We start from the raw sequence: 26,681 nt of genomic DNA, 5'->3' as shown, positions 1-26,681 counted from the left end.
TTGATAGACTAGGAGTGGTCTAAGTACACAAGAACTTCGAGACAAGATATATTGTGTCAACAGATTAAAGACACACCTTCAAATCGGAGATTAAGATTAATTTAAATTGTTTACATACACAGACCATACTATACTTTTATTAGCATGTGAAGATTTGGACTATCAGAGAACTGACTGTGTGACGATGTGGTCTTCCAAATGCAAACTTAGTATGTATGGCTGGGCTGTCCCCCTCAATATTCCACTGTTGGAATTAACTGCTGGATTCACTCAGGGTTATCAGCACTGCAGATTTGAATATAACCCTGTTAAGGGTCAATTTAAAGTACTTGAAGGAAATGCCTAAGCAATTTAACAAATTTATGGCACATGCCCAATCCTTAGTAGGTGTAGAGTGACTGTGCACTGGAGGATCAGTTCTTCTCTGAGCCATGAAAATTATCTGAAAGATCTTACGACATGTAATGAACATGCAGAAATGTTAATGTAATGCTAGGTCCCTCATCCCGCCCAAGGGATATATGAATCCCTCTCCGCTCATTCTTGGCAAATATGAGTGCTCACATTTAATTGATTAAGCAGCTGTACTAATTTTTAATATAAGGATGATGTGCATGCCCTGTTGGTAATGCAGAAAATGTCCTGCCATGTTTAGAAAATGAAAGAAAAGTTTAAAGAAAAAAAGAACTTCAACAAGGCGGAAGTCACTCATTTCTCAAGGCTTGTATCCTAAAGCATTCACAGCATCCAAACAATGTACTACCAAAATTATTTACTACTCTGACTTCATAACTGGCATTATTATGGATTGTCATAATTTGTAGCACAGTTTTTCATGTTTCCTAAATGTATGCTGGAGCTTTTAAACTATTGTTACTTTATTTTATGTCAATATTGAAATGTATGACAATGTGGAATATTTCTCAAACAGAAGCATTGAGTTTAACATTACTGAAATGTTTTATTAGCAGAACATCTATGTGCATTTGAAGCTTTAGTGAAGCAAATGCTAGAAGATGTACAAGAACGGCTTGTCTACAGGACACACATTTATATTCAGACTGACATCATAGGCTACAAACCTGCTCCGGGCGATTTGGCCTACCCTGAAAAGCTGGAAATGATGGAGGTAACCATTAAGTTCATTGTTTCTATTGTTTATATATTCATTCTGTCAGGGTCACACACACAGTTTCAGTATTTTGTAACTACCAACATTGGTCCCTTATGTGAATAATCTTTACTTCTAATTTTTATTTGTTGCTTGTCTGCATTTCTGATTATACACTGTGATGCTAAATAAAGACTGTGCAGTGATTGTAGTTGCATTTAAAATGGGTTATATTGAGTTATGGAGTGTCAAATATGAACAGTGGTTTGAGGAAAGCGATGAGTGCTGAATTATGCATGAATTTGTGCTGAAGAGTGGTCTTACTCAAATCCAGAATGATCCCTCCAGCCATGCACTGCTGCTATTGTATGATGCTACTGTAATAAAGGTCTGTGAATTTTTTTACCCATCTTTGATATATATTTTTTTAGATATGCTGTGGTTGACTACACTTGGAATCTGATACACATAAAAGGGAAGTTTGCTGTTGTGTTCTTATAACAATTTGGTTGATGTTTGTATTGTAGCATTTGCATAGATCTTCTTACTCTTGTGAAGGCCCAAAAATAGTTCCAGGTGGTTGAGTAAAGGCCTTTCTGTTTGGACTGTGCAGGACGTGTATAGTATTGGTTAACGTGACAGTGAACTTGTTTACCTTTCTTAAACATGGAGTGAACTAAACAGTGTAATACCCATCAGAGTCATGCTTGCAGGTATTTATCATCTTGTGGGAAGTTGAGTGCGAGACTGCTCTATTTCTTGTGCATGGTCAGTTAAGAATCGGTTTATAGGGTGACCTCAATGGAAAACATTTTGTGAAAGTCTTGATGTTCGGCCAGGAGAGGCACCTGTCTATGTTGAAGAAAGATTGGATTGGTGCTATGAATGATCCTAGAATGAGATGAGTCCAATTCCTCCCATTAGGATCTTTGCCTCAGGGTGAACATGATCTTGTCCTGTTTTTCAACCATTTCAGTTTACCAGTGGCACAGAGGATTCACTCCATTGGAGCTAGTGTGGAGTCAGACATATGATCCTGCACCCCGCATAGGAGGGCACAACTGGATGTATGTGTAGTACAGAGGCACAGGAGGCTTCACTGGACACACTAAAATAGTATTTAAGCATGTCTGTCCCTGTGCATATATGTTCCTGTTCCTACAAGTAGGTACTGAGCATATGAGGCTGCACCTGTCATATATTTGCTGCTGCTGAGACTATGTACCTTGTCATACCTCACATAATAAGGATTGTAACTTTTATATACACTTATTCTACTCATGCCTATAAAGTTATGCCTGGACTATGACGGATTTACCTGACATCTGAACACCATGCCATGTAATGATCTTGGATGTAGGCTTTTGTTCGCTATATTAATAAAGGTGAATATGGGATATTATCACACTACATGGACATTTAAAGCTAAACCTGGCATACGAGGCTTCTTTTCCAAATGTAAGACTGTTTGTGGAAATAGGATGCAAGATGTTGCCTAAGAATAAAGCTAGATTATATTATACTGAGTAAAGTGCCTGCTTTGTTATTGTTATTCAAAGTGCAGCCAGCTTTCTCGACCTTCAGCACTCCACCTTGGAGGTCCAATGTAACCTTCTGACTGAAGTTCTCAAACTGTGATATTCAGTTCTGAGCCCCTTTTGCCCTATAATGAGGCCCTCACTGGCACTATCCTAGGGGCCTGGGTCAACCCTTGGTGTGGTTCCCTGGTGAATCACTAGATTGTGTAGCTCCAACCTTGTGTCCCCAGTGACCCTGTTTTTGTGACTCAGTACCCTTCCCTGAGGGTTTGGTGGTGCAACCTTTCACAAGGAGGAGAAACCCACCTCAGATATGGAGTGTAAGAGTAGAGAAATTTAGGTAGAGAGTATTTTCTTCCACAAATTTGGCTCCCTGGTTGGTCAGTGCCACCACCTTCTTCGAGCTATTCTCACGCTATCTGGGACTCTGAGGCTCAAGGCCTTCCAGGTGTTGAAAAATGTTAATCTGGTACTGAGGCAAGCCTTACAAGATGGCCTTGACTCTTCTGAATTTACAGTCCTTGGTGGCCTGGATACCACGGATTCTATTGAGTGAGCCCTTGGCACAAGCATAGCTATCTGCGCCTGATTAAGATCTACGACAGATTAAGATCTGTGGGTTTCTTGAGTGATGTTGAGTCGTCACTTATAAACATGCCCCTTGATAGAACTCTGCTTTTTGGAGATAAAGCAGACTTCCTTCTGGAGCATTTCAAAGAAAGCAGGACCACAGCACGTTCCTTGGGCTTGTCTGCTATGCCAGGCCCTTTAGCATGCCCTTAGTAGAGCACCGCTACCTTGTTGGAGGCAAGAGCCAATGATTTTTACCTGGCTGTCAACGTGCATAGATATTGTAGGCGGCAAGTGGCAGAGCTGCTTCATTTATTAACATTAAGTCAACTGTTGATTTTATTGAACCACTTGAAAATGTTACTGGTGGGGGAGAAGCCCCCCTTGGTGAGGCATCAAGCGACTGAGGATAAGATTTTCAAACCTGTGGTTCAGATGCACGCCATGATGTTTTTGACCCTGTTTTATATAGCCTTTGCTCAAGTCAATATTGAAGTCATTGGGCACAAAATGAACGGCCTCTTCGTACTGCCTCATCAACATTTTGAGGATGGTTAACAGTGTTTCCATGTTTTCTCTATTTTTCTCCTTATTCGGATGAAAGTACACATTGGTTAATAGCAGTGGAGTATTAGCCCCGTTTAGCCCCTGAGCTTCCAACTTAATTGGCAGCGGCCAGTCTAATCCAAGGCCAATTTGTTTGATCGCCCAACTAGTTTTAGAAGAATAGAAGATGGTGAGGCCACCTTTGGGATGCCTGATTCACAGTCAGTGCCATTCTTATCAAGGTAATTGTCGTACACGGACACTTCCCTCCTACAAAGCCCACCCTGAGATCTGGGGGCCTGAGCCCAGACTTCTGCTAAGATGTCATTTAGAATGTCAATAGTCTTAGGTGAGTTGTCTCCTAAAGACGCACATTGCCCTAACACTTGCTGAGTGTAAGAATAGGTCTGAGCCCTTATTTTCAGATCATTCAACCCTTGAAGCATCTTTTTAATACTCCCGATATGCACTGCCATGACGTTCACTAAGTCCACCTGAGTTATCTGTTGTCTGCTTGATAATAAATTGCTGCCGACATTGCATCCAGTGTCGATAGGAGGGCCTGCCAAGAGGCCCGGCCTCACCGGAAACTGACCTGTCCTCCTTGAATTTAGCTTCCAGAGAAGAATCTGCCGGGGCATTCGCCTCTTCTAAACGGCCCGACACAGTGCCCGTTGCCTGATCTTGATTGATTATGGCACAGGATGATGCAATGGATGAGGGTTGTGCCTCCATCTCTGCCAATGAACTGCTCTTACTGGCGAAACACTGTTTCGGGGTAACTGTTGGATTTTCGGAATACTTCTCTCCTCCTTGCGTAGTATAGGTGTTAGACAGTTGTGCCGTATTAGTTGATCCCTCACAAGCCGCCGGCTCTGTTGAAGAAACAGTGGCTCTGTGGATGTCATGTGTGAGGCAGCCCCCTTAACGGAGTAGAACATTTACAGAACCAGTCTGGCGCTTAGGTCTATTGAACAGGTGAGGTATCTGCAGGTAGAAGTACCCATCAGAATAATTTTTTTAACTAGTGTTTAATAATACAATGTTGTTGCCCATTGTTGTAAATAATGTTTACAATTATTTCTCAATTTATAAAATACTCTATCAACTGCTGAAGGATGAAAGGTTGAATGTGCTTTGTAGAGATGGGCACATTACCTACAGATCACAACTGATGCAATCAGCTGAGTTATCCTGTAAAAAGGTGGCTCAGAATTTAAAAATAGGTATACTCATGGAGACAAACAATTTTATTTCCCTCATACTGAACACCTTTATTGCATTAATGGCTTGTTCAAAAAGTTACTTGCCATCACTACCACTCTTTCTGGTAGACAATCTAACCACAGATTCCTCACCTTTTGAGTACTTCCCCAGGCATCAGACTGGATATGAAAACTTTTGCGTAGTACCTCTGTGTTCCACGACGTGATACCATGCAGCTCCTCACTGATGCCGATCCCCTCTGGAAATGATGTAGGGAGACAATTTGAGCGCCATTCCCACATGCTCACGACAATTGCTTTTGAGACTATTCATGCCCCTAGATGCAGAGCCCCTGCAGAATAATGGTGTCAACCAGTGTACAGAATCCTAGACATGGGATATTTTTAATGAATAGAGACCAATAACAGAATGGGGAAGATCTGTAAGAAATCTACAGTTGGAGTATTTACCAGAAAGAGCATTACAGAAGGTAAGTCATTTGTTCTTCTGATAGAGACTTCTAACCATGGATTCCTCACATTCTGAATAGCTATCAAACCAATACATATTCGATGGTGGTATAGTGAGGTGGCTCAGATCAAAAAGTTTTGTAGGACTGAGCACACGAAGCTCTCTTATCGACAAACCTGACTGTCCAGACACTACAGCTTCATGAACATTTATGAAGGGACACCCATGTAGCCATCTGACAAATGTCCACAACAGGAACCCTGCATTGTCAATGCAGTAGTAGGATCCTTGGCTCTTGTAAAACAAGCTCTTAACCCTTCCAGGAGCTGTCTGTTGCCCAATTCGTATAAGATCTTGATGCGCTGCACATCACAATCAAAGGCGAGATGGCCCTTTTCTGCACAGATTTACCCTTCTTCACTCTCACAAATCCCATAAAGAACTGATTGACCACTCTCTGTACGATCAATATAAACACTCAATGCTCTTTTGGGGTCTAGGAGCAAGGCAGTACACAGAATGCCCCTAAGGTGATGGTTTGACTGAGGTGGAATGTAGTCACTACTTTTGGAAGAAAGGATGCCCACGTTCATAGAACCAGTTTGTCTGGGAAGAAGGTGGTATATGGTGGGTTGACGCAAAGAGCTTGGCGCTCACTCACCCGGCGTGCTGATGTTATGACAACGAGTAACATGTCTTGAATGTGAAAAGCTGCAAATAACAACAGTGCAGGGGCTCAAAAGAAAAGGAGTGCGTATCAAATATATGTAAAGACCAGGTTAAGATCCCATTGTGGCATAACACAGGGAGGAGGAAACAAACGTTGGAGTACTTTCAAAATAGACATAACAGGTGATTTAAATAATATGGGTTGGTCCAGCAACATGTAAAAGGCCGAAATGTATCCTTTAACTGTGCCCAAAGCAAGGTCTTATTGGGCAAAGGACAGAACAAACAACAAGACATCAGCCAGCCTGACCTGGAAGGAGGAATTAGTTATCTGTTGTGTACTGCACCAACCAACAGATTTATCCCAACAACAGGTGCATACAGTCTTTGTTGAGGGACACGTGGCTGCTAGGATAACATCATCCACCTCCAGAGGAAGGATGAAGGTGTTTAGCTGGTGCTGTTGAATCTCCAAGAATGAAGGTGAAGATTGAGAAGCACCACTGCTGCAACAACAGATCCTCCTGGAGGGGCAGCCTGATTGGAGGACAGATGCTCAAGCTCATGATCTCCGGATACACCATACTCTCCATGCTGAAATCCGGAGCCACTCAGTCAATCCTGATCTTCTTTAGAATCTGGGGCAGGAGAGGTATCGGCAGAAAGGTGGAATGCATCTCAGAATGACAGAGAGATGCCATTAGAACTCCAACACAAAGACACTGCTGACATTGGACGTTCTTGCCAGTAGCAAAGAGATCGAGCCAAGGCTCTCCTCATTCGTAGAAAGGACCTTGCATCACCTTTGGGTTTAACTGCCATTCGTGAGCCGCTAGAAGTCGAAAGGTGAGTATGTCTGTCCTGACGTTTAACGCAGGCAGATCCCTTCATAGTCCAGCCAATTCCAGAAGCGCAGCATCTAATGACATAAGGTTCATTACCTCTCCCCGCCCTGTTTGTTGCAGTATCACATGGCAGTGATGCACTTGCACTAGCCTTCCCATGATGGATGTCAGGAAAGCTTTCAATGCCAAGCAGATGGCTCTCTGCTCCAGAAGGTTGATGCAGAGCTGGGCCTCCATTGGCAACCAAAGGTCGCTGATCACCAACAATTGCATTCGATCAGCCACCACTGCAGGCCTTTTCAAGTCTTCACCAAGATCTGGATGTGATTTGAGAGATCTCCTTTGTGTGGACCCAGACACTTTAAATCCGATGGCAGAGCTAGCATTTGCCACCTGGCATATTTGACCAGCAGGATGCAGGAGGACAGTATTCCCAACAGCTTCAGAGTCAACTTTACTGAAATCCAGGGCAGAGGCTGAAAGATAGCCTAAATGTCCTGGACTCTCCTTTCTGAGGGAAAGGCATGAAACCGGACCATGTCCAGATGAAAGGGAGTGTCTGAGTAGTCAGCATGACTTTTGCACTTTGATAGCGAACCCTAGGGATGTAAGGAGGTTCCCTTTAGTTTGTAGGGGGGTAACGACAACATATTGCAAGACTATCTTTAGCAGTTAGTCGATGTAAGGAAAGACTGGGACACCACACCTCCGAAGCTGCCGCCACCACCTCCATCACCCTCACCATCACTTTCGTGAACACCTGAGGAACGCTGGTGAGACCAATGAAGAGCACAGTGAAATGAAAATGCCGCTGTCCCACCATGACCCACAGATAATGCCAGTGAGCCTGCAGGATGGGTATGTGTTAATAAGAGTCATGAAGGTCCTATGCCACCTTCCATGTTATAGGGTCGAGGGCAGAAAAGACTTGGGCCAGAGTGAGCATCTTGAAATTGGCATTCCAAAGGAAGGTATTGAGAAAGTGCAGGTTTAAAATGAGGTGATGGCCTCCATCATTCTTTGGCACCAGGAAGTAGCAGGAGTAACAACCATGACCGACTTCTGATAGCCCCTCTGGCCATAAAACAGACAGATGGTCCTCCGACATCTGTCCTTCGGCAGTCGTTGGTGTAAGGTGTGGTGGAATGGCCAGAGTAGGACGCAGCATTTCTTGACAATATGAAGGACTCACCTGTCCGGAGTCCACCTGTCACCTGTCCACGTCTAGAGAGTGATCACTTTACACAAGCCATACAGTTAAGACACATATGGAAGAAACTACCAACTGCAAACATCATCATTGCTACTGCGATCAGGTACAATACAAAGAAGTTAAAATGGCAGGGGAACACCATTAAGAAAGTGATGGAAGAAGTATATCGCTGTGCAGGGTCACTTGAAGAGCTCAAGAGAGAATTTGGGAACCAGGAACAAACTGCATCGTGCTCAGGACCATGGGTAAAGGCATGGAAGCACCTGTGCGATTCATTACTGAACAAATTTCCTAATAAAATCCCTTTTTCAAGCTCTGCAATTGTTGCAAATAAAAATCTGGAAGGTGTTAGAGAAGAGCATCCATGGTATAACAGATCTCTGCGTAAATTAAAAAATCAAGTCTCATGTGAGACAAAAAAAAAAGTGTCAATGGAGGCACAAAGGAATAAGAACCCCGATAAAACAAAGCTCCTTAAATTGAGATCACAATATAAGAAAGATTGTTGGATGAAAGAAAGATTGTACTGTGAAGATCTGTGGTCAAAGCTCCTGATGTTGATGTCTAATAAACTGAAGAACAAGAAGAAGTCCTGGCAACTGGTGAAAGGGCTGGTACACGGGCAAAAGCATCATTTTAATGCAGGCATTGATGCTGTTCCTGGGTAGCCCACGTCTCAGCGTTGTATTCGTCCTCCGACCAAAAGGTGTTGGGACGGGACACTCAGCCAGCAAATCGTAGCATCTTAAGTTCAACCGACTTTGGCTTTAGAGTAAGGTTGAAAACGGAAACTTCCCTTCTCGATCCTGATCAAGACAATGCTGTCATGGATATAGACATGGAGCAGCTAATAGGCATTGTAACAAAGCTAAACACGAAAGATGCTGCAGGTCAAATCGATATTCCTAACGCCCTTTTTAAAGGTGATGCAACATACTGGCCTTAATACTTGGTGCTTCTTTTTAATGATCTCCACAGCACAAAGCTGTTCCCAGAAGCCTGGAAAGGTAACCTCTTCCATCCAGTTTATAAGACCGGCAATCCTGCCTCTCCGCTAATTTACAGGCTCATAGCCTTGATTGATGTTGAAGCAAAGCTGTATGCATCCTGTTTACTGTTACAATTATCCGTTTGGATACACGAGAAACATCTCCTACCACGAAGTCAGACTGGTTTCATAGTTGGCATGGGGACTTCAACCAATTTGACTGCTCTGGCTCTGCTAGGTACAAAGTCCAGGCACAAAAAACACCGACTATTAGCCTGTTTTATTGATCTTAAGTCTGCCTTTGATCGTGTCCCAAGAGCTCGCCTATGGGAAAAACTGAAAAACTTGGGTCTCCCCAGTAGCCTGTTGAACGCAATGATGGAACAATACTCAGGTATTTGGGCGCAAGTTAAAATTGGAGAAGGTGGCCATGTTACTAACAGAATTAAAATGTTAAACGGTCTAAAGCAAGGATGTGTCTTAGCCCCTATGTTTTTTAATCTAAATCTAGCTCTTTCTCCGATAAGCAATCATCCACCCGTTCTGGCTCAGGAAGCAATTGCTTGGTTACAGTACGCAGACGACATAGTATTACTTACTCAAACTCCAATTGGTCTGCAGTGCAGCATCAACACAATCACTTTTTATATAGCCGAGCAAGGATTGGAATTGTACTTGAATAAAACTAAAGTGGTCAGACTGGTGGACTCGAAATGTAGTCTTTTTCATGGTTCATCAACGGAACCCAGGTGGAGGTTGTTCCAGCATATAAATACTTCGGTTTCATAGTGGACCACAATTTAACCTTTAAACTTCAGCTTGTTGCTGCTCAAGCAAAGGCACAATCCTTGGCTATGGGTTTAAGATCTTTAAAAAAAAATGAGTTGTCCATCATTTTACTATCTTTTCTCTGTAATGTCTGCACGGCTAATGCCAACAGTTACATATGGTGCTGAAACAATGTTGGGCAAAGAAATAGCAGCTTTAAATCAAATTCAAACAAAGGCCTATAAAACAGTGTTCTAGATTCCAAAATCAGTTTTGCCAGCTCAGGTACGTCTAGAATTTGGTTTAAAAAAACTACAAATTTCAGAGTAAAAATGTGTACGTAAAACTCTGCTGGAGATTGCGAGCTGCAGAGACAGGAACAATAAGCAATCTATGCTGGCGTGAAATCGGGGAACAACAGCGCTGCAACATTATAGGCTCATGGGGAAATCATCTAAACAACTCTATAAAGAAACTGGGCCTGCAAAACATCTGTGGTGTGAGCTTGAGCAAAGCGGAGTTCTACCGGATGGTAAATGCTGTAACTCGATCAATGTCGCTTACAACAGATAATAACATGCGTGCCAAAAGACTACATTCTTGGACCGTATTATCATCATCATCATCTCAGAGCACAGGAATATTTATCAGCATTTTGCGCACAATCGCTGAAATATCAATTCATGCTTCTGTGCTTTGGGGCGATTGATACCAAAGACCTGGTCCCTTCCTGGAAGCAGGAGTTTAGGACTCAATCTTGTTTATGATTCTGACTTTCAAAAACTGTCAAATATTGTTGAAATGGTAGCGCAAAGCCAGGCTGGATAGGGGTGCTGCCGTGTCTAATGTCCTTGGGTGCTTGCGGATGGGTAGTTATTTGGCCAAGCACAGGCAACAGAGCAGGTTGTGATATATATAAGTTTAGTTGTAGGGTTAGTATCTATTATACGGTGTCATCAAGTATTTGTAGTTTTTGACTAAAGACTCTGGAACAAGGAAACTCGTTATTCTGATTTGTGGGGATTACAGGATTGCTAATCAGGTTGTACTGCTGTTGTATTCATATCGCTACAAGAGAGGTCTTGTCTTCAGACCCTGCTTTTGGACCATTTTTAAAGACACGGTTTAAGTGTTAGGACCACTAGGTGGGGCCAATCCACTTTGTAAGTGAGTAGTCTAGAGGTATATCAATTAAATACTATTGGGGTGCGCTTTTATTGTTTTCTTTTGTCATTAATTGTTTTTTTTAACCATTACTAAAGGGTTTGTGGGCGTTTATTACCCAACAATGTGATGTTTTAAATTGGCGTTGGTTTTAACTAACTATGCTAATAAACGTACTTACTTAAATGTCATCATCAGAGCTATACAGCGCAAACACCAATGCACCAATGTCTTTCCTTTTTTTTTTTTTTTTTTAGGGGACCCAGAAATGCACTCTGTGATTTCTTTCACATTTCAGTGCTTTTTTCAGCTGAAATATTCAAACATTATAGTACATATGGATGTGACCACCTAAAAAGAAATTAAGCTTTAAATCCTGTCACACTTGCAGTGGACAAATGTCCATTTCAGACCACATGAGGTCTCTCTGTGGTGCTTGGATCAAAGCACAACTCAAGATTATGTGACAAATGAGGCCTCATGCATTCCAAAGCCATTCAAGAACACTGTCACATACTTTTTATGGTGCATGCCTGTGACTAACTTCAGGCTTGACAACATTCAGTGTCTCCCAGAAAGTCACGTTCTTCTCCCTTGTCTCAATCATGCAAAGAAAAAAAAGAAGCACAAGTTGAAGAGGGAACATGGTAATGACTGCATTGATTAAAGTCGAAAGGTAAGTAGCCTTTTCACACTTGGCCACCTGCTGGGTCTTTCTCAGAGCCATTGCCCGTGGATATAACTCCATCTGAGGAGCCTCTGTGGTGGTGCCGCCTGCTACGGCTCCTATCACGGTTCCATCCACAGTGCTGTCCAAGGCCCTTCACTGTTGTTCCCATGCACAATGGCAACACAGATACTAGCTAACCTGGAGTTTCTGGAGCTGGCAGCTGACCCATTACATTTCCTCAGTGACCTGATGACACTATTCAGGCAGGCTGAGGTCCCCTGAGCTTTTAGGCCAGAAACAGCCTTATGGGGCTCCATTTTGAAATGTTGTGGCAATCCTCCCTAAGAACCATTCAGCCCCTAGGTATTTTGTCAGAGAATGCCTCTTACGCCTGCTGCATCTGTTCCAGCTCTAGCCCCTTCCCCAATGATTCTTTCCAGCACCAACAATAATGCTGCCTCCCGCACCTGTATACAGGAACTGCCTCGGACTAAAGGTATCCTTCATAGGTCCTGTTGGGAGGCCCATAGATAGGTAGATGAGACTAGGCACAAAGAGTGTTCGCAGATGAGCCACTACCATGCCAACATTGTTGGCAAACTTTGTCTAACATCTTTGGGTCGGAGTGTGGCCCTTCTTTCCAGATGTCTGACCCACTCATGCATAATGCTGATGACAGTAGTGAGGCTGCCAATTTACTGCCCCCACTCTGCTGCGCCACAGAAGACTACTGGACTCACCAGAATGTGAGTGGGCTGGATACGTCTCCTGAAACAGAGATAGTGCCCAATAGGTCACGCCCCTCTGCATGTGAAATTTTTCCATGCAGTGCTTAGGAAGGCCGCAGAAGTCTAGGAGTTACCCCATACCTACGGTGGAGACCTGGTCAGGTACACTTGTAGTGGTATTACAGCCCACCTCGTAAGTGTCATTGCCTCTCTTGCCTTTCATTGAAGCACTGCTTGAGCAGATTAAAGCAGTATGGGACAAACCTACAGTGGTCCCAGCTTTCAGTCCACTTATTGCCAGGCAGTGCAGACTTGTCCCAGGAGATCCAGACCGTTTTACCCCCAAATCATCAGAGAATCTGGTGGTGCAGGCCTTGCCCTGTTAGAAGCAGAACCCTGGTACATCCCCTCACAACACCACTGTGTAGAGAGCCTAAAAAGCTAGAGTCTGACAGCAAAAAGGTCTTCTCAGCTGATGGGTTAGCTTACTGAACACTACCTGCCTGGCTGTCAGGGACAAGCATGCTTTGTTCGAGATCACATATCTGGTGATTCCTAGTCTTGTAGACCACCTTAAGGTTCATTTTGCTGACGTTGTGCACAATGACCAAGATGTCTTAGGACAGGCTTGGGCGCTGTTGTTTCTGTGGCCAGGCCCATGGGTTCCTCCATAGCCATGCAGAGGCATGCCTGACTTTGAGCCACTGCGTTTTTCAGGCATGGGCTGGTGAGCTTCATGGATATGCCCTTTGGTTACACTTTGGTGGCAAAGTGGACTTGGCCTTGGAAAGGTTCAAAGCTGGAAAAGCTACTGACCATCATCTGGGTCTTTAGACCCTGGACTAGGAAGTTCCAGGGATTTTTAAGAGACTTTCAACAACGCTAGCCCTCCCACCTATGCCAACAGAGAAACCAGCTGCTTCACTATTGCAGAGGCAAAGGGAGTGTTTTCAGTCACGCTAAGGTGGAGAGGAAGGTGGAGATCGAGAAGCAGTCACATCACCCTTCCTGATCTCCTTCCTCCTCTGCACCACCTAGAAAGCTGCTTTAGCTTCCCCCTAAAAAAGCACATGCAGCCAATTGTGGGAAGGATATCCTCCTTTCTTCAGGCAGGGAATGTCATACATTTGGACTAGTTGATACTGAAGATAATAGAATGGATATAGCCCCTAAACTTCCAGCAGGTTCCTCCCTCCTCAGTCCTTTCAGTTGCATAAAGGAGTGGAGTTGGTTCGAGAACAGGAAATTGGGCAGTAGTGTTACTACTTCCTGGTTCCCAAGAAAGCTGGGATCTTCGTCTGATTCTAGACCTCTGAATCTTGAGGTTTTTTTTCCTGCACAAGTAAACTTTCAAGATGGTGTTCTTGGGTCAGGTTTTTCTGGGCACTGGAAGCAGAAGACCGAATAGCATCCTTTGACTTGTAGGACATTTACATCGACATACCAATCCTGCAGTCGCACAGGATGTATCTGCATTTTATGGTAGGCTCTATGCATAGCCAGTGCATGATCCTTTCGTTTGGACTTATATTGGCAACTGATTTCTTCACATGGATGATTGCCATTGTTACAACACATCTGAGAAGGGTGGGGTTTTCATTGTACCTAGATGACTGGCTGCTGAAGGGCAGCTCCCTGCAGAGGGTGTTTGACTACCTTCAGGCAACAGCATCCCTGCTGTTCGACTTTAGCTTTTCCATTGATGTACCCAAATCGCACCTTGAGCCTTCTCAGCCCCTCCCTTTATAGAGGCAGTACTGGATACAACATCTTTGAGAGTTGTTTCTCCTTCTCAGAGGATCTGAGACATTCAAGTTATGATCCTGATATTTCAGAAGGGCTATTGAATTCCAGTCCTGATGGTTACGTGCCTGTTAGGTCTGCTAGCTTCCTACAAATTGTTGGCCACTCATGCACGCTGATATATGAAAGCTCTCCAGTGGGACCTTTGTTGGCATAGGTTCCATTGTGGTGGTGATCTGAGGGAGACCATCAATAATCTCTCAGAAAACAGCAAAGGACCTGAGTTGGTGATTATTGGAGGAGCACCTGTCACAATGTGTGTTGTTTTACCCTTCTTCACTATGGCCATAATGGTGATGCATCCTATCTTAGTGTGGGATGTACTTTTAGAGGAACTGGAGGCCAGACTCCAGAGGATAAGGTCCTTCAATCAGCCTGCTCTAACTGCAAGCTATTCGCTTGTCCCTGTGAGTCCTCCTTCCATCCCTTACACTTGTATGTTGACATATAATACAGCCTCGATGTGGTATGTCAGCAAGCAGGAAATAGCTGAGTGTCACTAAATTGGAGCAGAGAGCTCCCTATGCTAAAGTGTAGGTAAAATGTAAAAAAATGTATTGTATGTTTATTTTATATGTAGAACACAATTAAAGTATATGCTACTGTTAAGGTAACATTGAATTGAGTATTTAATTTAAATATATTACAACATTATTTCTTATGGAGTTCTGTTTTCATTATTTTCTACGGGGAGGTGCTGCAATATCAGTGGTTGAATATGTGGTGTTAGACTTCATGCTTCTTTTTTGGCAGTAGTAACTTACATTCATAATTTTGGCTTCCCCCCACTTTAGAGTAAATTTACACTCGTAAATGGTGAATGGCTAACAGTAGTAAAGTTACTCAAAAGTGTAAAAATAAACTCATTCACAAGTGTAACTAACATTTGTGAATAGCTTGGATCGTCCCATTCTGCAACACATCTCATGAACAAAGGCCTAAGTAACAGCTATATATTTAGGCTCTGTTATCTCTCTGAGATGAGAAGGATCAGTATTTCAAATTATTGCATACATGTTTAGAAATAGAGCTGGAATGTATGGATTAACTATCTTGCTGAGCAGGTTTATTGATTTTTAATTTAGTTTCCATTAATATGTCTCTTAAACAGCAAATTGCACAGAGTTTAAAAGATGAACAGAAGAAAGTTGCATCAGACACTTCTTTTTCTGATGTCAAGCTAGAAGATCCTGATGCCAATAACCTCATTAAATCAGGTATGCTAAATTTGTATATGTTTTGCTTCTGTAGCTATTGTGTAGAAAAGGAGCTCAGTGGGTTTTTAGGTAGAGGGTATATTTAATATACTTACTACATAATCTATGATGTATACATATTTACTTTTCAGGCAGCGTTTTAAAATGATGTTTCAAAATCTTTTAGATGCTGTTGTCTTTGTAAGTTCATATCATAATATAAATGTGTCAGCAGCTAGAGGCGAAAGGTGAGAGAGTAGATGGGAGGAGCTGCGGCCAACAGTTCGAGCTGCTGCCTTTGGATCCTGTTGACCCAGGTTCATATCATGGCCTCTGTGCTAAATTCAGCATTTTTAGATTGTGGACAGATCTCATAATCTCACTGTGCCTAAAAATGTGCAGTGTGTGCAAAATGTATTGGTGTAGTACCAACTTGATGTACATGATGTTGTAGATCATTTCCCAGTCCCTTATGTAATGTATACCTCTCTGTTGCTTTGCATATTAATTCATACTATATAAATACTAATACATACATACATGCAATTATCCCCTTCTATCACATTGTATGAATAAAGCTAGTTTCTGACGCCAATGCTAACTTTGTGCTACTGTTGATATGCAGAGATTTTGACGGCACCCTTCAAGCAGTTTGGAATACCCTGCCCGCTATCTTTCCATTTTGGCCATTTGATTTGAAGTTGAAGATCCCAGACAAGCTTCCTAAAATAATTTTGAAAAGTTGAAGTATTCCAGCAGGAGCATTTCTCTGCTCTCCTACTCCTTAACCTCTATCTGGTGGGCTTGTGACCATCTTGTTCTGGAATTTATCCCATGTGGGGAAAGAACTGTGTTTTTGTGTTGTTTACCGGTAAAGGGACCAGCATTGTAGGATGCCTTGGACTCTGCTGCGTAGCGTCAACAGCTGTTGACACTCGGTTTTAGGCAACATTGAGATTGGTTTCTCTGGTCATTACTTTTGTTTGTATAGTGTTGTTGTCTCCCTTCTTTGGAAGCACATTTTTTTCATTTGTTTTTGTTCATTCCCTCAGCAGCACATACTTTCACAATAGATTAAAAGGAATACAATGCATCAAGCAATTCTTTTTGGCGGACCAACCAAAAGTCTACATTTGTCTTTGGTGATCTGTGTCCTGTGAATTTATTATCTGTTTGTGCTCAAAGTTGTCCCAGGGAGCTGAAGAATTGTCTTACGTTTATGATGGTAACAGGGGCAACAGTGAAGATTTTGTTGAGACACAGATATTATCACATGTAGGTAAAGAGCTATTGAAGACCATGCTCCGTAAGCAATACTCATGCTAGAGCTCATTCAACAGTGGAATACTGCGGTCTTACCCATTTGCATGTCCGTGTCTCAGGATATGCCTTGTGGAAAACGTGAGGTCCTGTGATAACAAGTGCCATTTTTAAACCCAGAAACAGTGTGTACTCCTGCCTGGGAACTACAAGTTGAAGAGCAGAGTATAGCATTCTAGAGTTAGTCAACTTTTGAAGTTGAACATTTTTTTCTTTAAAAAACCCTAACAAAAAAAACAATTATGAAAAGAAAATACAAAATATATATCTACAAATTCATCTTTGACAATGAATACATTGGTACAATACTAGAATAATTTTATAATTCTGCACTGAACATCTACTTGACATTGCTGGTTGCTAAATGTTCAGTACCCATATCTAGTTATTTGACAATTGCACATAAAAAAACAGAAAAACGAAACAAGTTGACCACCGCTTCTGCTAACCGCTTTGCCTAAAACTATTTTTTAATCCTTTTTACTTAAACTATTGAGGTTGAAAGCATCGGAAAGATAAGGTCAGTCTTTGAAATGCCTCTTTATTGCAAGTTTTGATATTTATTTGGAATGTCTTAAGATTCATGCAAAAATTAAATTACCTGACAACTATTGTGGCATATCTAACCACGCCACATTATTAAAAATTGAGGTAATCAGAAGATAGAATTTTACATCTTTTATTCTCGAATTTGAGAACAGCTCCTCAGTGCAATGGAAATCTTGTCATAAAACGTTTTACTCGTTAATGTTGATTTTCTAATTTTTTAATATAACTTCTCTGGTTGTGGTCACTTTATTTTGTTTATTTTAAAGAGACTTTTATTGTCTTCGTTTATTTGCAAAGCGCTAAAGAAATATGTAAATAGCTCTCTCTGTTTTCAAGCAGGGACCAGTTTTTGCTTAGGGCAAGTTGGATAGCTAATGCAGGAAAATGTGTTCATGGTTCGGAGCCAAGTCTTCATAATCTGTGGCGACCTGTTGTCAGGTGGATAGCCCCATTTAAAAACGTAGGAACGTTCCACTTTTTAGAGACTTTGTTGATTCTTTCACGCAGTAGGACAGCACTGGTGACCTCCAAAATAAATGCACTCGTTGGAGACATTTGGAAGTCAGCATTACAGACCACTCCTGGTGAACAATACTCACTAGATGTATTTTACGGAAAATATGTTGCCGAACATTCCATGAAACATATTTGCTTCAAGCCTGATTTTGCTTTTACTGTGCCATCCTTCCAGCATGAATGACTGCGAAATATGATTTCCAGCAGTTTAGCTTTATCTGCTGTCCTGGACTCCCATTTGAGACCAGGAAGACAGATGAAATAAAATTACCTTCATGGTTATTCCAGTTCTTTTAGTTATTGCTTTTGCTCGTTAACCACAAACGGTTAACGATCCGCTCGGAAAATATGCGATGCCAGAAATTGTCTTGTCAAAAAGAAGGTGGAGGAGGAAAGTTTGTGTGCTTGCTAATTAAGGAGTGAGGCGCAGCTCTGCAGAATGATTATGTTGAAGAAACTACAGTAAATACAGTTCGTAGTAAAATAAAAACAACAGAATTGTCTGCTTAAATGCAATTTGAATTTCCTTCAGTTGATAATTTATGTGGCCGGTCTACATGTATATTTTAAGATATCTTGGTGCTTGCTAAATTCCATGTGTTTATATGCACACACTCCGAAAACAATTTTCCACACAGTTCTCCGCCCACTTCTAGCTTGGAAAAGCCAAGAGAAAATCTTCAAACGTTCGGCGTCCGAAAGAACACACTGGCACAACCACTTATGCGGAAAGTGCTATCTGATTTACTGACGCAACAGCATTGTATACCTCACAAGTTTCAGGATGCTCCTCGTGCTCACGAGTCAAGTTCACAAAAGATGCTTGTAATGGTGATTATAAAGTGACAGTGCAAGGTCACACACTGACAAGGTTAAAAACGGAATTGTGAAATGCAAACACATCCATTGTAGAAAATTTGCTGAACAAAATAACTGCCATGCTTGATTTAGTAATGTAATCCGCCTGTACCTAATGTGCAGGTACTTGTAATCTCTCCTTTCAGTCACTGCCCAATCATAGAGCAGCTGTCAAGTCACTGAATTGCAACATGTTGGCAGTATAATTATTATAAAACATATTAGTAAATCACATATGCAACAAACCACGCCCCAGTAGGCTAACCTATGCCGTTATTGTTAGAAAACGGACTTCTGATCACAAAGGCTGTAATTATACCAACAGACACTATTGCGTCCTTCCTGGGCTGTCTCTTGGCACTGTTTCCTGGATGGCATGTTGGTACATTACAATACATGAGTACAGCTTATCCAACACAAATAACTGAATAAGTGCTTTAAGAACACAGCTAGGCTTACTAGTTCGCCTAAGTTGGCTAATATTACACACTACTGGGCAACTTCATTGTACAAACTCAACTCTTCAGTGCATGATAACCACCATTACATTTTAAAATTGTCATAACACTTAACTCCTCCTCAATATGTAAACATGACATGCCCAATACTTCAAAATAACAATGTACGAAAAACTTAAGTGGTTGTTTGCGTTTACAGTTGTGCTTGCTTTTCTATTCACAGGCCACAGTGAAGCATTTTCTTGCACATTTATAAAAACATTAAAACCATGACTGACCCATGATAAAACTGCTCTTCCTCAACTGAAACCACCTCTGTTAAGTATGTAGAAGAATGTATGCCAAATAGAGTTGGCACCATCAAATCCTAATCCATGTGAACTGCTAGTTGTTCATTTAAGTTCAAACCCACTGGATCCATAGTGTTATATTTCATGATGTACCGCGCTTCTGTCTTAGAAGAAGGGTTCTGTTTTCTCCTCTAATGTTAAGCAGTATCTTGTCCATTACCATCATCTGCAGTTGGGTAATGTCCCCATAATGAGCTTCACTTAAATGTCTCGCAAGACGGTATTGCAAATCATTATGAGTCATAAATCTAATGTGTTCTAACACACTTTTTTGGCCTTATGCATCATGCTGCTTATATAGTACTTGTTACATGTACATGGTCGAGAGTAGACACAGTAGTCCATGTTACATGTAGGACATTATAGTTAGGAAATAAATTAAAAAACTTAAAAATTCACTAACAAACTATGTTCAGCAGTTTTAGCAGTTTTGGTGTTCAGTTTTTCTATGGAACAATTCATTGGTAAAACACATTTAGGGACCTCCTCTTTTTCTCATCCCCCGCTTGGCGGATCACCCTGAAACCTTTTAAGAAGGAGATGGGGTGGATGTGACTTTTTTGAGGAAAGTTTCGTGAAGATTTATCAAACAGAGCCGAAGTTATTAGGAAAACACAAAATGTTTTTCCTATAAAAGCACAGACCTTACTATAACTACTAATACACACACATTCATACATTCATTACTGCTGTAAAGGTACACTCTTTGGTTTATTGCCACAGTGTAGCAACATTGATGTCAGAAAAAAAGTTTACTGCCTCACAGATTGCTGTGTAAAAGTTACACAGCAAAAATAAATACTCCATAATATTCTTTAATGTGATTTTAGCTTAGTGCAATGCATGAATTCTGGTTTTGTTTAAATATCTGTTGTTAACAACAACAAAATGCTGTACATAAACCATGTCTTCAGAAGCACAGAGTATTAAATGTTCTCTTGTAGGGAATTTCCATTTATAGTCAGTCTTAAGCACTGAATAGTCCCACCCATGTGCGGGACCCCAGAGCACTTCTTCATAATATATCCTCTTAAGTGGAGATGTCACCTTTTTTTCAGGAAGACCTGCAAAGTAACGTAAGCAAGAACATTATTTTGCAGCTTATAGGGATTGGCTACAATGGCCCAAATCTTGATCTTTAATTAAAAAAAAGGGGCCAAGAGATTATATGTGTATATAATTTGATGGTGTTTTAGTAAAAACAGCATGAATGTTTTTCACAAACCCTTTTTTGGAGTAACAGAGAGATGAAGCAACCTAAGACACTGTAGCCCCATAGGCTGCCATTATAGGAGTGAAAATAAAGTATGTGCCTTTAAGAAATTAGAGACCACAAATATCCCATCATACTGACAGTTGCTTTAGTTCTTTTTTCTGGCTCCTCCTGACAGCATCCTGGAGCATTGAGCTCCGATAGAAATTTGGCTTTTTTCATCAAAATTAATTTCTGACATTTTTTTACATCTGTTTTATTCAACTTTTTTTTGTCTTTACCAAGCATTTTCTCTCCTTTTCTGAAATATACCTTCTCTTTTTGATAAATGTCCATCCTGTGGAAGGAAGAAAGCCAGGACAGACCCTCACGAGATGTGCATCCCCTGTCTACCAGACATACATATTCCTTTGTCGTGTCAACATTGCAGGACCTTCTCCATGTGCACCTTCAAAGACAGAGTAATGATTTGCTTCCATGGAATAGAAGAAAGGAGAAGACAACAGGCGCAGTCAGTAAGAGAGACCTCAGCGTGAGGAGAGGCTCATACCTGTACCAGAGCTCTTTCATTTGTATCTGGTGAGCGTCCCAGACAAAAAACAGCTGAAAAAATTGCAAAGGTCCTGATCGACATCGAGGACATTGCCGTCAAGGAGACGTCCCCTGTTGAAAAAACGCCATTCGCCATCAAGACATGGTGCATCAGTGTTGAGAGCAAGACCTCTATCGACGTCGACGAGTCCAATGCCACCACAACACTTGCCGTCTACCAGGTCACTGTCGAGACTCCATAGGGGATCGATACCAAAATCGAGGCGTCAATGTTTATCACCATCGACAAGCATGTCGAGGCAGCGAGAATGGTCGACTTTGAGGAGCTTTACAAAGTCTTCAAACCTCCAGGATGCAAGACAGAAGAGAAGAGAAAGCGCATCTATACTTCTCCAGACTTGGAGTATTCAAGAACATACTCCCCCTCAAGAGCTACACCTTTCTCTACACTGCCAATACCATGTCCTCAACCTACTCCGCGTCCTACACCACCTCAAACTGTGCCGCCACCACCACTTCCTCCTCCAGCACCAGTAGTTCCGAGGTCCACAACTCGTAGGTCATTCCATCGTTCCAGACATCATCACCACAGTTTGAGACACTCATCTCCTTCAAATAGACATTCACACCATTGCCACCATTTTAGATCTCCTTAAAGGCACACGCTTGACACTTATTCTTTCACTACCGAACGTTCTCCAACATTGTCAGACTGCCCACCGCCATGTATTTCACCGATAGATGACATTACCACATTTCAAGAAGTCTTGGAGAGAGGAGCTGCAAAATTAACTATCCCGATGTTGACTCCAGTTGACTTCAGTCATCTTTAAGACATTACAACACAGGTCAGCATCCAGACTTCTGTTGCCTTGTTAGAACCAGCCATGGAATTGTTTTTAATGCCAGCCTCGGTGAAGCCAGGTCCTTCCAGGCTCCAGTAGAAGTATCTCACTTCAGAACAGGATCCGGCTTTCCTTCGAACAGATCCAGCGCTGGACTTAGTCTTAGTAGTGGCAGCCAAAAAAAGTCATGTCATTACTCCTACTTCTACAGTACTTACCTAAAAAAGAAAGCCGAAGAATTGACTCAGTTGGGGGAAAAGTCTGCACAGCGGCATTCCCAGTGAAGACAGCAAGCGCTACGGCCCTGTGAGGCAGGTATGACAGGGCATTATGGGACTCCATGCACCAATTTGTGGACCATCTCACAAGAGATCAAAGAGAGGATTTTCAGGAAATCCTTAATGAGTGTTTGCTCGTATCAAACCAGATAATTAGTGCTGGGGTGACTCCTCTCTCCTTGCAGCACATGAATACTGCCATGGGGTCGCTCCCCGAAGGCATGCATGGCTTAGCTTTGTCTTACCTCTCTGAAACCAGAGGCTCAGCAGATAATTTTAAATCTTTCATTCTCTGGCACAACTCTTTTCGGAAGCCATACCAATGATGAGATGGCGAAGATGAAGGCTGAGATGGATACCTTGAAAGCTGTTGACCTGGAAAGATCAGGAAAACAAAGTAAATCTTTCTGACCCTACCACAGAAGATACTATACCCAAAGGTTCAAACCCCTTAGTGGGGATGACAACAAAGCAGCACCCAACAATAGCAGCAGTGCCCCTATCCCAGTACCAGAGGAAACAAGCCAGTGGTAGATCCACCCAACACGACCACTCAAGGTGGAAAACAACTATCCGCTTCCAAGCCCTGAGTCATCACTTCTACCTCTTCTGATAGCCACTCCGGTGGGGGGAGGCTTATAATCTTATTTGGCAGAGTGGCAAAAAATAACAAAAGACACCTGGGTTCTGAATACTATACAAAATGTATATTGTCTCAGATTCACCAGTCCTTCATCTTCCACTCCCTCCAAGACTATCCAGTTTTCAACTCCCTCTATTACAGTCGGAGGTCAGCATCCTCTTACAAAAATAAGCAGCGGAACCTGTCCCTCAGCACCAACGAGGAACAGGCATTTACTCCAGGTACTTCCTGGTAAAAAAGAGAGACAAGAATTTAATTCAGAGCCATTCTCAACCTCAAATCAGCCAACAAGTGGATTAGTCGAGAAAAGTTCTGGTTGCTGTCTTTACACCAAATTTATCCCCATTTGCACCAAGGAAATTGACTCTGTTCCATGGGTCCTTAAGACGCATACTTTCAAATTAAAGTTGCCTTAAAGCACTGCAAGTTCTTAAGGTTCATAGTAGGTTAAGACCAGTACAAAGACCTGTTTGGGCTCAAGTCAGCTCCCAAAACATTTTTGAAGTGCATGGCAGTGGTGACTGCTCATCTGAGGAAGCACAAAATATTTGTCTACCCCTACCTAGATGATTGGCTGATCAAGGCTCCCGTATCTCAAGAAGTTGAGCTTCACTTTAACTGGGATTGCAGTCTTCTCCAATGATTAGGCATCCAGGTCAACCTCAGCAAGTCAAGTTATTTCCTGGTTCAGATATTGCACTACCTGAGCGCGACCAGTGAAACATTATAGGAAAACATTTATCCTTCGGAGGAGAGACCTTTATCAATCCTTTGGAAATGTCACTCTCTGAGAACAGTAACCTCTCTCCTAGGCTCGATGGCATCCTGCATCTTCCTCACACAGAATGCTTGTCTCCACTTGCAACCTTTACAGGAATGTCTAGAGGACCAGTGGGACCAGCTGAAGGGTGATTGGGAGGATATGATAATACTATCTTGTCATGCAAAGCTGTCACTGAAATGGTGGTGTCCCCAAAGAACCTGCTTCAGGGGATTCCATCTTATCAGAAGGTTCCTCCTCAACACTAGGGTGGGGGGCTCATATGGGCCTCCTCCAAATTCAGGGCACATGCTCAGAGAGGGATTTCCATTCCATATCAACCTTCTGCTATAACGCGCAGCCCATCTAGCGCTAAAAGCTTTTCACTCATAGTTCAAATACCATAACCCCATACCATATCAACCTTCTGGAATGAAGCGCAGTCATCTGGCACTAAAAAGATTTCACCCGGCGTTCAAATACAACTCTGCTTGTCCAGATGGACAGTACGACAACCATGTATGACCTCAACAAACAGGGAGGGTTGAGATACAGACCTCTATCACACAAAGCCCAGACAATATGACAATAGCTCATAGCCAGGAATCTAACAATCACCGCTGCACGTCTTCCAGGTATGCAAAATACTCAGGCAGACTGTCGCTGCATGATTCTGCAAGAAAATCACAAGTGAGTTTACAACTTATTTCATCTGTGAGGCACACCTTCCATCGACCTGTTTGCCACTGCAGGAAACAAATGCCGAAGCTTCCCCTCAAGGTACTACCAACCAGGGACTCTGGGGAACGACTTAGGGATCGACTGGTCCAGCAAATTTCTTTGTTTTTCCACCGATTTGCCCCTAATACCAGCAGTTCTCATCAAGCTGTCCTACTTGAGAGCCAATGTGATCTTATTTTCTCTGGAGTCGCCAGGTCTATATCTCAGGCGGCCATGCAGGGCGGACCTCCTGACGAAGATTCAATGCCAGATACTACACCCTAATGTCTTCCTTGAATTTAGCAGCATGGTTCCTGAGTTAGTACAGTATGTACACTTGAATCTGCCAAAGGAATCCATGGGCATTCTTGAAGAGGCTAAGCTGCCTTCCACCCGTTTCGCATATGCCTTCAAATGGAAACGTTTCTGCATTTGGTGTACCTCCAAGAATGTGGACTCCACTACTTGCCAGGAGGACATCATACTGCCATACTTACTCCATCTGGCAAAATCTGGTATGCAATTTTAGTCTATAAAGTTCACCTGGCAGCCCTTACTGCCTACAGAAAATGTCCTTAACAATCCTCTTTTTTCAAAATCCCAGTCATCAAGGATTTTCTAGAAGGTTTAAAAAAGGTTTTCCCTCCCATTAGGTATCCTTCACCTCCCTGGGAGCTTAATATTGTGCTCTCTAGTCTAATGCATAATGCTTTTCAAGCCTATTCACAAAAGCATCCCTGCAGCACCTTTCCTGGAAGACAGCTTTCCTTGTAGCTATAACATCGGCTCACAGGGTTAGCGAAATCCAGGCACTCTGTTGGAGTGGAAGACTATATGGTTTGTGAGAACAAAGTGGTTATGAGAACTCATCCGAAGGTTCTCCCCATTAGGTTATTTTGGATTTTAATGTTAATCAGACCATATCTCTTCCAACATTTTTCCAGAATCCCTCTAATCCAGTGGAAAGATCTCTCCATTCCCTGGATGTAAAAAGAGTTTTAAAATGCTACCTAGATAAGACACAAGACATTCGTAGGTTGAGCTAACTGTTTATCATCTATGGTCTGGTCCATATGTGTTTGGCCTCTTCTAAACAGTCCATTTCTCGATGGATTGTTTTGTTGCATCTGCTTATGTTATCAAAAGGCTAATAATACACTATCAGCTAAGCCTAAAGCACACTCCACTAGAGGTAAAGCGGCTACAGCTGCTTTATTAAGAAATATCTCTATCTCAGAGGTTTGCAAAGCAGCCACATAGAGATCTGTCCACACATTTACCAAACACTACTGTTTGGATTTAGATGCCAAAGCAGACACTCAAGTAAGGCAAGCTTCCCTTAGGAATCTGTTTGCTTCAAATTGCAATGTTTTCTTGTCTTCTCCACTGCCTCTAGCAGGGATGGGCTTTCTACTCTATTCAGTGCTTATGACTACAAATGGAAATCCCCTACACGAGAGGGAATAGTTTCTTACCTGTTACTCCAGTTCTCTCATAGGGGAATTGTCATTTTAGTCATAAGCAACCCCCCCTCCTCCCTGGTCGATATGCCAAAGTTCACCAATTCCCTAAAGTGTCATCACACACACATCGCCTTAAAAAAGAACTGAAGCAACTGACACCTGCTCAACATGATGGGATACTGGTGGTCTCTGGCTTCTTAAAGGCACAGACTCTATTTTGACCCATATAATGGCAGCCTATGGGGCTATACTGTCCTAGGTTGCTTCATCTCTCTGTTACTCCAAAAACAAGTTTGTGAAAGACATTTGTGCTGTTTTTACTAAAACACCATCAAATTAGATACACATATAGTCTCTTGGCCCCTTTTTTTAATTAAAGATGAAGATTTGGGCCATTGTAGCCTATACCTATAGGCGGCATAATCATTTTGTCTTTTAAGTGACTCTGCAGGTCTTCCCGAAGAAAGATGAACATATCCACGTAAGAGGCTATAATATGATATATATTAAATGCTCCAGGGGTCCCCTTGTGGGGGTGGGGACTATTCCAGGGTCCCCGCACGTGGGCGGGACTATTCAGAGCTTATGACTGTAATAGAAATTCCCCTACGAAAGAACTGGAGTTGCAAGTAGGAAACTATTACTTATTTATGATCATTTTTAAGGGAGG

The 26,681-nt window shown here is 42.2% G+C and overlaps 1 protein-coding gene across 2 annotated transcripts in view; it reads left to right on the top strand.

The window, feature by feature from the left end:
• COG3 (component of oligomeric golgi complex 3) overlaps positions 1-26,681 on the top strand; it is a 291,820-nt gene that overhangs the window by 148,826 nt on the left and 116,313 nt on the right. Inside the window, exons 13-14 of one of the 2 annotated variants that reach the window (XM_069205406.1) lie at positions 972-1,129; positions 15,402-15,507. In XM_069205406.1, coding sequence (XP_069061507.1) covers positions 972-1,129; positions 15,402-15,507 — 264 coding nt within the window. Of the gene's footprint in view, positions 1-968; positions 1,130-15,401; positions 15,508-26,681 lie in introns of both variants that reach the window. The other variant, XM_069205405.1, reaches the window with a different exon arrangement.

Source organism: Pleurodeles waltl, chromosome 8 (genome assembly GCF_031143425.1).
Source record: "Pleurodeles waltl isolate 20211129_DDA chromosome 8, aPleWal1.hap1.20221129, whole genome shotgun sequence".
Classification (NCBI taxonomy): Eukaryota; Metazoa; Chordata; class Amphibia; order Caudata; family Salamandridae; genus Pleurodeles; species Pleurodeles waltl.
The sequence above is the reverse complement of the archived record's forward strand: the minus strand, read 5'-3'. Positions and strand labels throughout refer to the sequence as shown.